Raw genomic sequence first — 15,628 nt, forward strand, 5'->3', positions numbered from 1 at the left:
CCTGGGCAATATGCTCCTGTGCCTCACCACCACCCTCACAGTAAAGGATTTCTTCTGTATGTCTAACCTAAATGTTCTCTCTATAGTTTGAACCCATTACTCATTGTCCTATCACCTGAATTCATGATGAATATCCACTCATATAATTTTAAGTACTCAGGGAGACTTATTCTGAAGAAAATGTCAGAGTTGCTTTAAGAAAAAAACTAAAGCTTAAAACCCCCCCAAAACCCCAAAATGGAAAGTTAATGAATTATCCATGAGCTTTTGCTGAGAGGAGTAAAGGATGTCTGGGAGTTTCAACATTTCGTGTCACCTTGTAGACAGACGCTGTTTTCCAAAGTCAGTTATGTGATGAGGAAGATATTACGATTAAATGAGCAGTGCAGAACTCAAAAGCAAACCCATAATTATTAATAGATATTTAAACTGGCAGGCAATCGATTTTTAAATTGTCCTTTCACCCTTGTGTGTAATGCGGTTTGCCTCACAGTGACAAATTAGCAACAGTGCTGTGCTGTGACTGTTTCTACTGGAAGGTTCTCATTACCATTCAGGGGTTTTGCTGGCTCATCAGTGAATCGTGGACAGCATTTCAATCACTGAAGTGTGGCCCAGAAACCAGAGAAAGGATCGGAAACAGAGTCTATAAAAGCCTTTTCTTAAATTCTAAGATTGATTGGGTTCCTGAATAGGACTAAGTTCTTTGGCCTCAGTGTTATTGTTTCTTATGTATCCCAGAGGAAGTGACAGTACACTCACCCCCTCCATCCCTCTCTTTAAATCTTAGTATTCTTGTTAATCTGTCAGGAAAATAAGAGCAGTAACATAATGAACTGAATGTGCTTTTTTTTTAATTGAAAAGAACAATCCTCTGAATCCCAGTAGCACTGGGCTGAGATCTAAGGTTTTGATCCAACTTTCATTATTCGCCAACATCTGCAAGATAATTATACTAGCAGCCTGTAAGAAGATCAAGTTAAGCATCTTCTCGGACAAGAGATTTTCAGTTACTAGTTAAAACATAAATCTATTTTTTACTTGCTACTTGGCATTTGATTTATCTAGCTTTTGCTTAATCAGATTTCTAATTAGAATCAGTTGCAATTTTGTCTGTCAAAATAGATATTTTTAAAACAGTAAAGCTTTCATGGAGCACATTGCTTTGCTACCATTTCCAGTGGGGTAGGTTCTGTATTTCAAGAGCAGAAACTCCAGTCAGACAGGGTGAAATTTCATAAAACATGTTTTGATAAAACAAAAGTAAATATTTGATCTTCAAAGACTTCAAAACCCCATGAAGTGGTATTTTGTTCTTCATACACTTTGTATTCTGACAATAGTTCTTGTATTTTTCAACATTATTCCACTCTCATGCTCATTTTTCAAATATCTTGACCATATTTAGGGTTCCTGAACAATTTGGATTGTGTGCCATGCACAGCACATCACCTTTGAGAACGTGTGGTCTAACAAACTTGTGACAGCCCTTTTGCCACTTCTGGTATTTTCTCTTCTCTTTTTCCACATTCAGAGCTCACACATTATCATTATTGTTTTCTATAACTCGTGTTCAGCTTTGTATTGTTACCAGTGAACAAAGTGAACAAAGTTCATGTTACCACATGAACTGAACTCATACTAGACTTCAAGAATAAATGTTAGATTAAAATTCCAAGTATCTCAGAGGGCAAAAATCTTTCTCAAGGTTAAAATTGCTTTGCAGTTAGTATAATATCAAATAAATGAAAGAAAAAATGGAAGCTACAAAGTATTTTTCATGATCACAAGGAATTGGTCAGTTGATAATGGGCTTAAATTTCATCAGGGAAAATTTTAGTTGGACTTAGGAAAAATAGAACCGAGTTCATTCAGTTGAACATTAGAAGAGGAGGCCTGTGGACAGTCTGTTTTTTGAAAATTTTAAAACGTGAATAGACAAGCCTCTGTCAGGAATGGTTTGAGTAAATTGAATGCTGCTATCAGGCAGAAGGATGGATTTGATTGTCTCTCAGAATCCCTCTTTGTTGTCTGTGCTTCATTTTCAGTTGAAGGTGCCCACCATTCAGACTTATGTAACTTTTGACATGGACAAGTGTCTATAAAGGATGTTTTTCTCTCAGTTCTTACATGCTGTTTGCAGACATTGAGCTTGAGCTGTTTCATTCTAGAGCAGCACAAGGCCAAGTACAAGCTGATATTCTCAGGGTAACTTGATCCCAAGACAGGCAAGCAAATGCCTGCCCCAGCTTACCCTCTACTATTTACTAATGTATATTCTCCTCACAGATAATGTCAGATACTATTCTCTAGTCAGATACTGTCTCATGGTTTGAGGTTAACAAGAACAAGGGCTGATGTGGATATCTGGAACAAAGGAGTGAATTTCTCAGGAAGTTAACCTAGGCAAGAAAGTACTTTGTCTACTGATATTCCCTAACAACCCAAAGATTCAGCCAACCCTTCAGGGATTGCCATGATGATGCCTTTGATGGAAAGTGGAGGTGTATAATTGGTTAAGTATTCTATGTTTTCCTCTTTGCTTACCAGCATTTTCCTAATATTGCCCAGGTTTATTCAGCAGAAAAATTCCTGAAACCATGTTGTCATTTCAGCAATGATAGTACTTGCAGCAGATGAGTGTCAGTGGCATGCTGTTAAATCTATCTGAACCCTCTGTGCACTCTTTTCATTTACAGTGGAATTACTGGAAGGTGAATGAATTACTTTGGGTAGATACCTCTACAGCCTGCAAATAAGAGAAAAATGGAAGAAGCAGTACTACCAAGAGCAGCTGTGACTACTGTAAGATGAAGCTGTCAGATCATCTTCCTGCAGTGTAATACCAGACATTGCAGAGGCTCTTGAGATGTGCAGCTATACAGGAACAGAGATCTTACCCATGTCTGCAGGAGACATTGAAACATCCACATACAGCACAGTGGTTACGTCACATACAGTTTGGAGCTTGTCGTTTACTTAGCTGTTTATCTGAGATAAGGATTATAGGCCTATGAACTGAGCTGAAATTCACTTCAGGGTCAGGTTTGTAGGAGGTTTTAAGAGTCAAGTATAGGTTTGTTTGGGACTACTCCACTGTCAGTAGATTAGACAGAAAAGTTACCCTAAAGGAGTTGTAGGGGGTCCTCCAGAAAGTGTTGATGAAGGGATTGTGGCACTCTGCTGTCAACCCTTGCTCTGATGTCACATAGAAGCAGTTCTGACAGTAAATGGATATTGTTAACTACAGTTAACTTGAGCTGAGGAGCCAAAGGAAGCCACAAGCATTGCTACCCCACATCCTCTGTGTCTGCAAGTATCTCCCAACAACAGGTGTGTTTCAGCAGCACTAATAGGATCAGCATTGGACCTTTGCACTTTTTCAGTCACTGACCTTAATTGCTGACCACTGCAAGTGAAGAAGCAATTAAAAATGAAAAGGATGATTTGAGGCCTCAGTCCTGTATGATACTGAGCATGCCTGTATATTGTTATGACTCAGCTGGTCATAAGTCTAGGGCAGTTGAGGTCAGTTGGGGCAGTTGCAGGATGAAACCATGGAATGAAACAACACCACTTCTAATTAATAGCAGAGACAGAAAAAGTGGACTTATTATGAGTGCTGACTGAACAACCAGATTAAGAATAATTGAGGACATCAGAGAGATGAGGAAACTTTCATTTCTTTGGGGACTGTCACTCTAACACACATTTTATTTAGAGTTTCCTGCCAGAAAAAAAGTCTGTTGGCTCTTGGTGTCAGTTTCTTGTGGACCACAGACTGCTCTGATAACTGCACTTGCAATGAGGGATGGGACAAATCTAAGTTTGAGATACACTGAGTGCCAAATACTAATGTTTCTCCCTGGGTCACAAGTATGGATGTGTGTCAATGCAAGGCAGGAGCTTGAGAGCAGTTACAGTAGTTACAATGGGAGTGCAAGAGATGAGAAATTAATACTGTCACTAAAAAGCAAGTGACAGCTCAGAGAGGAAAAGAGAAGCAACACTGCAGGTATCATGATTTTAGTCTTAAGATACCTTTTCTTTTATCATTTAACAGCATTTACAGAAAGATGTTTGGGTTAGACTTTGAGGGTTCCTTTCCTTATAAGTTTTCTGCACTTATTTTTATCATTCTCTGATAGCTGTATTAGGGTCACCTTTGTAAAAACTACTTGTGATGTCCAGAGGAGATAAGTAAAATTGCAGCTGGGAAGTAACAGCAGGAGCAATAAACTCTTGAAACCAATCTTCACCATTTTCATGTGAATAACTTGACAGTAATACATCAGGAAAATAAAAATCAGGAAATAGAAAGAAGGTGATGTAAAACAGTGGTGGCAAAGCAAAGCACTCGTAATAGCAGGAATACAATTGGTGGGCAAATCCAGGTAGAGTGATACCAAGAAATTCTCCTGGACTTAGTTCCTCACTTTGTTACAGACAGTCAAGTAGTCATCACAGAAAGGACTATCATGGATTCTGAAAAAGAACACTGCAACGCAAGCTGTTATCTTTGGTGACTTTTTTTTGTAAAACTGTCCAGAAGAGATAAGAAAGAATTGGATGAGAATGAGAACTTTAAGTAAAGAGAAGATGTTGGACATATTCCATAGTGTCAGCTGCCATTCCACCATCATGATGGGAGTAACCAATTTATTGCTTGATTATGGAAGTGCCTTCTTAATGTATATTTCAGTAGAAGGTTCTGAAAACTAAAAATGACAAAGCCACCCAGCAGTCCCTTATGTGATCACACCTTCTGGGGTCTGCCTCCACAACTGTGTAAATTCAGAGATGGTGGCTCCTTTTGGCCTCTGCGGTATCGCTCGACATTAAAACCATGAAGGTTCCAATCATATTTCATCTGGCCCTTCTCTGATGGTGACCAGCAACAACTATAGGGAGAATGCAAGAACATGTAGCATTTTCCCCACATCACTTTAGAAAAACACTTGGGCTTCACCTGGAAATTGTGAGTACAGTGCATTGGCATTGCTATGAGACAGAGCGGCCGTGATGATGCCGTGACCGTACCAGACACCTCTAAACACTTTTTCCATGAAAGGACACTCACTCTGTCAATACAAATTTGGGCTGACTATGGCATCTTATGAAAGGGTTTGTTGTTATTCAAGGTTTGTTTTGTTGGGGTTTTGTTGTTTTGTTGCTTTTCTGCCACAAAAAGACTAGTATATCAGTATATTTAGATGCACAGAAGGGAAAACCACAAAACTCTAGACCAGAAATGGATTTATTTATAAGTTATAAAATCTGAAGTTATCCTTAAATATAAACAGTAACAGAAACCGACAGAAAGCTTGTACAAAGGTAACAGAAGAACGATTAAGTGAACAAGGTCATGCTGGAATCATGTGAATAGAACTCGTGATTTTCTGTGATCATTCACTTATATTTGAAGTAAAACTAGGCCCTTACCCCTGTGATTTACAATGCACAGGGAATCTGGAAGTCTTGCCCCAAACTGACAATCCATTGTTTATTGTGAATCATATGGGCTTAGTATTACAAATCTATGTCCACATAAAACAGGATAAAATACTATTTGGTAATATTTTTCAATCAGTTGGTTTTTCCAGCAATGTTTCAGCAACCATGTTTCAGCAACCTGTGTGCCATATGTGAAAATATCTGAGTTTTGAATATGCTGATTTCTTTCCAAAGAAGATTTATTCTCCAGGGACTTTGATCTTAGCGTAAAGAGGATAAAGAGGTAAATCATAAAGATCAGAAGGCTTTTCCTTAATTCTAGATTGATTCAGATGCTTTAATATAATATTGTTAAGTTTCTTCAGCTCTTCTATGTTCTTCTTTTCAGATAGTAGTCTGCTTGATATTTGGTCCACCTCATTTCTAGTTTGAACTTGAAAAGGAAAATGTACCACGTTAAATTAGCAACATTTAAGTCAAGAGCATCACTACCCTCACACGTATTCCTGTGAGACTTTGTAAGGAATTATAATGACTAAAAATATTAAGCAGGAAAACAACAGCAGAACCTAATAATAAGGAGTTATACATCTGGTGGGTTTACCTGCTCACTACATTCTTTTTTTTGCTTATTTGCTGGATTCTTTTTTTAGTTTAGTGCAGGATAATAAAATCATATATGGCTCAGATAATTTTTGCAGTTTTCAGGAGCATATCCATCAGCGTCCAACAGGGGAATGTCTTATTTAGGGGATTCAAGATCCAATTTGTGGTATGTGCATGTATTTTATTTTAAATTGAATAAAAATTCTTGCAAACACAGGCCAGCCTCCTCTGGCATGCTAATATGTACTTTTGGAGCTATTTTTATTTTGGCCTTCTGAAGTTAAAAAATTTTACCCATGGGTTTTGAAGCTTAAGTGTAATAATGGCAATATTAAATGAATCTATGCATGTGATTTGCAAACATGTCAGATTATATAGCACACACTATATATACATATACATACACACATATATATATAAATAAAAAATAAAATATTGTAACATAAACTGAAACTCCACTGGAAATCAGTTTCAAAAACCACAGGCCTCCACCAACCTCAGCCCAAGGAAACTGCTTTAATTCTTGTAAGAAAGTTTTTCACTTTAGTTTATAATTTTTCCACCAGAGCAACCTAATATTAATTTTTTCATACTAAGGTTCTACTTTTAGCAGCTCCATGTTAAGTAAACTTGAAATTCAAGTATGAGGTATTTCAATTAGAATTTTACAATCATGTCACTTAGAATCTACTTTATGTTCTTTACTTGCTTGATATTTCTTTGAGTTCCTGTAAGAAAATTTAGTCAAGGGTTAGAATTTCCTGGCCTAAAAGAAAAATCAGGATTTTTGCTATGTTTCAGCAAATTCCCTACTACAGGATATAAAAAATCGTGCTTTCATAACTGTTTCAATTCTTTCAAAACAGACTAGTAAATTTAAATAATGTACCCCAGATTCTGTTCAATATTACTAGCTCAGAAAACCCCAAGATGACAAGGGTTCCATTAAGCAGCCACGTCTTCAGCTAAGCCCATCTGATCAGTCCTAAAAAACTGGAACAGTAATTGTGTCTACAGACTCAATGCTACATGCAAATCTTTATAAATGTCCAATTCTTTTTCTTATGCTTAAGACTTTCTCAGTTCCACATAAATTTCCAGTCAGTATTTTGATGACAAAGGGTCAGGTCTTCCTTCAGGTAGCCTAATTTAAATGTTAGCCCGGAATGTCAGTGGGATGACCCAAATACTGAGTTTTATCTGGAAAGGAATGGAAGGCACATTGACAAAGTATCTCACTGCCATATAACTACCTTTAAATTTTGATTTCATTTCCAGTCAGCATTTTAGCAACACAGTATGATGCTGCTGAGACAAATTCTTCATAGCTGTTGAAGCTCACAAATCCTTAGTACTAAGAATAAAATTGTGCCTTTTAGCTCTAAGAGAGTGTTGTTTGCCTTTGCTTCTGCCCTCAGGACCACGATCTAGTGCCCAGAACCAGCCAAAGCCTTTGACCATGCAAATACAGGAGTGGCATGTTATAAGATACCATGACACATTTCAGCAAAGTTCTTTTTCCAATTGGCCCTACATTTTTAAGAAGCACTCTTTGGTTTACTTACATATTAAGAATATGACAAATGAAACAAGTGCCAAACTGATGATCAAAGTAAGAATAAAGGTGATGAAGAACAAACATTGGTTTCTTGTGTTGATCCTTGTCATACTTTCTCCAGTACCACCAGTGTTCTCTTCCTCATCTGTTAAGAGATGACAAATCATTTGGTGATACAGTTTTTTAAGGTTGGTTGGGATAAGCATGACAAAATGCTTCTGGTTTCATGAAATTATGCAGAATACATTATATATTAGGCCAACCGATTTTATTTCCTGTGACATTTCATGAAAAGGGAACAAATCAACTTTATGAACTCAGCTTGAATTTGGAAATGTATTAAAAAAATACATCTTTTATAGCTGTTAGAACATGTTCAACAAAAATGTTTCTATTGTTGAAATACAGTGTTTTGCCCAAGTTGACCTGTTTTACAGCTGTTTTACGTGTACAAAGGTTGCAATGAAGTTTTCATCAGGCAGATTTGTAAGGGATTGATTGCATTTAACCTTTTCAAAAGGGAAGAAAGTGAAATTCATATTGAAAACCAAGGTATAGATTCATCATACACATTCACCCTCTAGATATGCTTGTCTGTTTAATGAGAAGTATTCCTGGGATGATTAATTTCCCAAAGTAAATATCTCAGTTAAACTCCTAATGTTGGATAGAATGAATGTAGGTCTTGACTGTTTTATCTTAAAACAAATATTTTCAATATTCATCTTCAGGAATTTTTTGTTTCATTCCAGTAAAAAATGAGTTACCTATCCTACTAGTTGTCAAAAATGGAACAGATTTTTCTATAGATTATGTATGTTGTCCTTTAAGCACAGAAAGACTGAGGAGAAAAGGAAGGGCACTTGCAATACTGAAATTTAATCAGCTCAACAAGCCAGTTTGTTGCTTTTTGAAGAATGTGTTGCATATGTAGCGAAAGTCAGTAGTTTCACTCATAGAAACAATTGCAATCAATGTGAGGTGTCAATAAGCCCCAAAGATGAACACCATGAGGAAATGAATGCCAATATAAAAAATTTACACTGGAGGCAGATTTGTTTAATCTTAAATTTGTATACTACTGTAATAACTTACAAAGATTTGGGTTTATTTTTTGCTTTGGAGGGAGGAGGAAGCTAATGTAATTTCAGTTTGGTGTCAGTCTCATACATACTAAAATTACATGCAAATTACTGTAATTTATCCTGTAATTGCTGTCTTGCCATTCTGAAAGGGAGAGTAGCATGTGCATCTGTGAGAAATGTATTTCTAGATCATGTTTTTGTTTTAGCTGGCGGAAGTCTCTGAGGTCTTTGCAACTGAGCCTGTAGTGATAAAGCTGAGGAAAGGTTGCATATGCCATTACAGCAATTTAATAATGACTCTACCTAGGGCTGAGCAATTCACTGAGTAGATAGATCTCTGAGAATATCTCTGTTTTTCTTCATTTTGTGTTTAACACGCTCCTGTCCATGAGTAAGCTGAAATATTTTCATATTTGTCCTTTGAGGTTCTATTGTTATTCCCTTAGCATTCAAAACAAATGCACCACGTGTCTGCACCAATATTGCTTGCTAATCAGAATAATAGGGATGGGCAGGGCCTGCTACTGCTGCCTGCCAGGCATCCTAAGTTGTCAATAGTGGTCTCAAAAGGGGTCTGAGTTCACTCTGCCTAATGAATGCTTTTTACTTGTTGGAGTCCAGGGCATTCCTTTGGTTGCCCTGGAGGGTCAGGGACCCGGGCAGGGGGGGTCTGGGACCCCAGCCCAGAGCCCAGAGAGACACTGGATTTGATTTCAGTCCATGGGAGAGGCTTCTTGCACTGCAGGAAGCATTGCAGGCCACAAGAGTGTGAAAATAGTAGTTTAGTATATCACAGGGTGAAAAAACAGTGGGTTTGGGATTCTTGGCATTGAAGTGAATGGGGCAAGAGGGAGAATTTAGGGCGTTGTCTCCTTCTTCTTCCTTCTTGTTCCCTCACTCCATTTCTGCAGTGACATTAGCACAAAGTAGTTAGTGAGGATTGGGTCAGAGTAAAGATGACCTTTTTAGTAATAGTGATAGACATTGGTAATAAATAGTAAATAAAGAATACATAGCAATTAGTATAAAAGATAAGGACAGCCCAGAGACAGGGGGAGTCACCAGATGTCCGAGCCGTGGCAAACATCTTTTGGACACTGAGAAAATTGTAAGATAAGAACTAATAAACGAAGCATGTAACCTTGAAGACTCCGTCTTTTCCTGCGTTTGGCACAGAGCTTTGCAGAGGGCCAGAACTCTAAAACCACCTGAATGCTGGGGAATTTAAACTCCTGAAAAGGAGCGCCCGACAACTGGCGTCCCTGGGTGGGCAGAGACAACTGAACATGCCAGGCTGTAGTGTTGTGAGGAACTGGTGAGCACACATTCTTGTCAAACTGCAAACATTGCAAACATTTTACCATCTAAAACATGAATTTACTTCATGGCTCCCACTGAAGCAACCAAACAATATATACATTTTAAACAGCTTTTGACAAGTCTTTGATTTTCTGGCAAGAGAATCAGAGTTTTATGCTGCTGAGTAAGGTATCTGACAGGATGAGATATCTACAGACTCTCCTAGCTTAAAAACTACATTAAAAGAATAATCCCAGAAAGAACCAAAGGATTTTGAAAATTTATGAATAGAATACTTATTAAGCTACCATTTCTTTACTGTTGAAATGTAGGGAGGGGCATGCATGTGGTTATTTCAGAGAATCACATATGTTTCCACAGAACCTTATATATTTACCCAAAAAGTAAATAATACTGTCCAATAAAATTGCAAAAGAAAGCAAAACAGTCACACTGAAAGGAGTTTCTTTAACATTAAAATCAATGTATGCCATTGTCTCATTTTCTATGTGTAGAAGTGACAATATCAAGATAATCTGCACATGAAAATTTAGTACTTTATGTCTAAAATATTTGTGTTACATGCAGAAACCAGCACTACTCTAATTAGTTGGATTAGGAAAAGTTAGGGGACTTGGAAACATAAGTAATGTGAAAACATTAAAGACTCGTAACTAGAAGCATGATTAAGTTATGGCCACTCAAAACACATTTCGACATAGCTATTGATCTAAGAATTTCTTCATTCAAATCTGCCACTACAATTAGGGGAATAAAAGCAGACTCAAATATTGTTATGTGAATGCTGGTGAAAAGCACTAGGTTTTAACATATTCTCAGGTCACAAAGAATTCCAATTGTAGCTATCACTGGGTGAAAATATTATTGTTGCTGTGAGAAATCAAAGGCAAAAGCCTTATCAAACCAGTAGAAATGTAGGAGCCATAACTGAAACTGTAAGTAAAGAAAGTCTGGAAAGTAAAATGTTTAAAGGTTTCACAGGATATTTCAGCTAACTGGTTTGAGTTCTTAGGAGATGCATCTTAAAGGAATGAACAGAAATTCTCAGGTGCTTCTATTGCCATATATGAATTTTAGTGCTTGGGAAGAGCTATGATGCTCTTTATTTAGCAGGTGTATGTTGGGCATTACTAGAGACATTATCCTGCAAGTGATCACTTCATAAATCCCAACTGAAATGGAAGATAAGTTCAGGTCTGACAGTAAATCCCTAACTAAATGCAAGCATTTTCAGGAACCTAAAGCGGAAATACTCAGCAGGGACAGCTAAATCATTGTCTGATTTGTCTAAATTATGCCATTTTCAATCTCTTTCTTACATTTTTCAGTACAGAGCTTGGCATACCTATTGGCCTATTAGGTTGTTGACATCAGTGATGCACAGTATGGATTGTATATACAGAAATCCACAGATCACCTATCATACATACCTAGCGAATGCTGGGATTCAGCTGGGCAAACATTTAGCTTGTTTAGGTTATTTAGGGAATCAACCACATAAAGTTTTCCTTCTTCATGAGTATCAGGCAGGTTAAATTCCAGGGATGGCCTCTCCATTGTCTCTAATAGAAATAATTTAAAAGGTAAATTAACACATGGCTATGGGAAATAACTTGTAACAGTTGGTATTCTGTTCTAAGAAAATACTGAGCAGCCTAAATGATCCTTAAGATCCTTAAAAAACAGAGGTTTGAAGGACCAGTACACTTACTAGGTCTTGAAGGCAGGGATAACTCAATACATAGCACTTGTTTTGCCTTGGAAACCTCTGATGATTAAAACATTTCATTTTAACATTGTGTTTGTACACGTATGTATGTATGGGGAAAGAAACAAAGAGAAAAGTCAGTTTGACTTCTGAATCATACTTTTGATTTGAATGGTACCGATTTAATATATTACCCTTTGATTTGGTAAGTACTTGGTAAGAGGTGGTGTGAGATCCTGACCACAGTGAAAGCCAAACACTTCCAGAAAGGATGTAATTCAGGTCCTCTTCTTTCAGTATCAAGTAATTGAGAGATAAGACAGCGAAAGCTGGTATGAATGTAGGAGATAAGAAACAAGAGTACGTGTCTGTTATACACCTTAGAATATCACTGTGAAGTTATTATTTGTGAAAAATGGAACAAAAATGTAGTCTTGTAGTGCAATTCTACTTAACACAGTTTTGGACAAATTTAAAAATCTTTTCCTTCAGACTAATACCCCTTGCTATAAAAAAGGCACTGGATGAGGTTCAATTAGTAATTATCTTTTTTTTTTTTTTTCTCAGTCTAGGTGCATGAACTCAGTGAATGATTCTTAATACAAATACAGTTTTGGAAGATTATATACAGAAAATAAGCCATACCTAGGAAGGCAGCTTCTATGTATTGCACATTATTCCCCATCAGTCTTTTGCTTTTCTTTACACTACCCTGATTGCAAAAATGTCTTCTAGAAACAAACTATACTTCTAGCCATAAGGAGATGCAGACACTCTAAGCAGGCACATTTGTCTCCGATTGTCACTGAAAACTCCCTCTGTAATCATTGAAGAAAAATACGTTCCTCCAGGTAATATCCCTCTTATTCTACGATACGCCTCTCTCACCTTAGAAACACAGCCTAAATGTACATTTTTCTTACTAGTGAATGTAAGGAGGGAGCTCCCACAGGTAAGCTTAATTTTGGAGTAGAATGCTCTTACCCATTTAGTATTTTATAAAGCTCTCAAGTTCAATTTTATCTGCCAACATAAATCAGCACATTGTGGGATGCAAACCTCTCTTGATGAAATAATGTTAAGCACCTAAGGGTGATTTCTGAATCCTAGATGGGTTGAACTGTCCTCTTGACATACTTCTGAGCCTTCTCTTCCTCTCCAAGGAACATAGAACTCAGTATAACCAGAATGGGATCGGGATACGCAAAGCAATCACATGGAGCCGAGAGATTTTCGCAGGGCAGAGTTGTTCCTCTGAGAGAGCTCAAGGCTGAGCCAAGGCCGAGAGCCCCTCTGCCTTTTTATTTCTTACTTTTTATACATTTGTGGGTCTGGCTGTGGATTGGCTTCTGGAGTTTTCACCTTCCAGCCAAATGGCCAGACCAACTGTCAATTACAATTGTTTTCAGGTTAGAAATATGCAAACAAAGGACAGAGAATGAAAAACAAAGGATTTGTTTATGTGACATGTGTGGGAAAAGGTAGAAACTGCTCCTAATATTGTACAGTAGCTAAAAAGTCTGACTCCATTTTATGAACAATCAAAAGGCTTTAAAAAACTCAGAAAAACCAGGGTGACATCAGATTCTTAATATAACACTTTAATTAAAAACCTAAAATTTTGAGCCCTGATTGTTTGCAGAAAATACTCACTCCTTCCCTCATCAAACCAAATGCAGAAGATTGCTGCAATTCCCCCAAATCCAAGCACACCACAAAGCAGACATTCAATGAGCCTCAGTAAGCCAGAAGACTAAGCACTGAAACCCATCCTGACAACGGGGCTTGTTCTCCTCCTCGTGGAAACTGACAGGACTATATGGACACTTTCATGTTTCTTTTTAACAGCCCATAAGAAAAGACTACAACTTATTTTTTCCTCTGTTCAGAAGTAATGCTTCAAAGTACAAAGAAAATGTAGTAAAGCTGGCATAATAGGAGTTAACCTTACCTAGTATATGATTTTTAGGTGTGCAGGAGTAACTTCTGGATAGATGCCTGTCCTTCCTCTAGAACATGAGGTGGCACCAGGCAGCAGTCTGTGACCCACGTCCCCACCAGAGCTGCCTCTGCTCTGCTGTCTCCCCACATGCACATCCTCAGCCAACGCAATCATTACGGAGCCTGGGTTTGAACAGTGTGCTGAAAGTTACCACTTCGAGCACAAAGGCTTTTGGATATTTTTAGATTCTGAAGAGCAGTTGTTTCTCTATTTTGATTAATAACTCCCTGCAGCTTCAGGGAAGACTCTTCTTAACAACTTGATTTGTAATAAATGTGAGTAATTTTGATTCATTAGTATTATGAATTATATGTTTCCACACTTACTACTAATTATTTAAGTATTGGCACATGTTAAACACAGTGATGATTACCATTGTTAATTCAAAAAAGTTTATATTACCCTTATTTGATTTCATTGACATGCCAAAGGAGAAAGGACACAAACATTAGTGTCACTGGGCAAAAGTATTGATTATTTTCCCAACAAACCTTTGGGACAGGTCCCTAAATATTGGGACCTTTGGATTGACTTTATCTTTTACTTTAACCTTGCCTAAAGATTTTTTTCCCCAATATAACTTTTAAATTTCTTCCGAATTCATTGTGGTAAAAAAACCCAAAAACAAACCAACCCAAAAACTTAGAATGAGAACACACTGAAAATTCTTCACCAAAAAAAAAAAGGAAAAAAAGTCTAAAAGTTTAAAAAACAGGAAAATGAAACATTACTTACAACATAATTACATTCAGGTAATGTGCCAGTAAGGAAGAAATCAGCCAGTGAAAATCGCGCGAAGAAAACTTGTTCTGCAGTTCCTCTCTACTTTTAGTCCCATAGGAACCTGTCGAGTCCTGCAGTACCCATAAAGATAGCTGTGAAACAGACTGCCCCTTTCAGTCTATATTTAGAGTTCAGCTTGGCTAAGGGTACTCACTTTGCTACATTAACCTGCCAAAACAGAAATCAGCACATACACAGCTCTTTTTTATTATTATATTGGAATCATGATAATATCCCATCATGGAGAATGAGGGTTGCTTCTGATGATCAGTATTTCACTAACCTTTTGGTTAGTGCCAAACCTCTTAGGCCTAAAATGCATTTACTATGCTGAAGTCATACTACAACACTGCAGCTATGAGTAACCAGTTTGCTATGCAGAAGTGTCATATCTACAGTATTGCGGTCATGAGTATTTTAAAGTCATAGACTAGAAAAACCAGGGTCTTTTCCCCCTTCTCCCAAATACTTTATGAATTCAAGTGGGACAGTATTAGGTAGTCTAATTTGTCTGGCATCCTTAGGTGTAGAAAAATCAATTCTGATGAACTGGTGGTGAATAGTCTAATTGCTCCTTTGCTAACCATTCTTTTGATCTTATTCCTTGCTGACATTGCAGAAAGCAGTGTTACAGCACACTGTACTGACAGGCAGCTGACAGACAGAGGGTCTGCAGCGCAAAACAACAAATCCTTTCTGAAGCCATTCCACGTCTAAATTTCTGAATCCCTTTAAACAGCCCACAAACATATCTCTCAGGAAAGATTAGAGAATAAATCACCTGACTCCTATTTCCCACCCTGATATGTTCCGCTGCTCAGAATTGCTCCCTCTCTGCAGGAGTCTCCTAGAAGTCCTCCCTCCAAATAAGGATGAGCAAGCCAGAAAAAACAACCACCAAAAATCCCACAAAACACCCGTGTGACTTCCATACCCCAAAAACTCCTGACCCCAACATAATTGTAAGAGAAGGGTCCAGCCTCTCCAGTTCTAAGCTTGAAAAGCTCTGCAAACCCAAGGGATGGCTGCAGAAAAGCCACCTCTGCAACACCCCTGGAAGCCACCCGGGTCACTGTGGGCAGCAACCACAGTGTAACAGGGAAAAGGGCAAC

At 37.7% G+C, this 15,628-nt stretch overlaps 1 protein-coding gene across 3 annotated transcripts; it reads right to left on the reverse strand.

Moving 5' to 3' along the window:
- Positions 1 to 5,294: 5,294 nt before the first annotated feature.
- LSMEM1 (leucine rich single-pass membrane protein 1) lies at positions 5,295 to 15,431 on the reverse strand. Of its 3 annotated transcripts, XM_040063577.2 has the most exons (5): positions 14,469 to 15,237; positions 13,683 to 13,855; positions 11,454 to 11,585; positions 7,626 to 7,763; positions 5,295 to 5,887 (listed from the first exon to the last, which is right to left on the reverse strand). In XM_040063577.2, the coding sequence occupies exons 3-5, from the start codon at positions 11,578 to 11,580 to the stop codon at positions 5,694 to 5,696; spliced, it is 459 nt and encodes a 152-aa protein (XP_039919511.1). In that variant the 5' UTR covers positions 11,581 to 11,585; positions 13,683 to 13,855; positions 14,469 to 15,237; the 3' UTR covers positions 5,295 to 5,693. The 3 variants fall into 3 exon arrangements, with proteins under 3 accessions (XP_039919511.1, XP_039919512.1, XP_039919513.1); XM_040063578.2 differs by lacking the exon at positions 13,683 to 13,855 and having other exon boundaries at positions 14,469 to 15,431; XM_040063579.2 differs by lacking the exons at positions 13,683 to 13,855; positions 14,469 to 15,237 and adding an exon at positions 11,926 to 12,000.
- Positions 15,432 to 15,628: the final 197 nt, after the last annotated feature.

This window comes from Hirundo rustica, chromosome 4, assembly GCF_015227805.2.
Source record: "Hirundo rustica isolate bHirRus1 chromosome 4, bHirRus1.pri.v3, whole genome shotgun sequence".
Taxonomy (NCBI): Eukaryota; Metazoa; Chordata; class Aves; order Passeriformes; family Hirundinidae; genus Hirundo; species Hirundo rustica.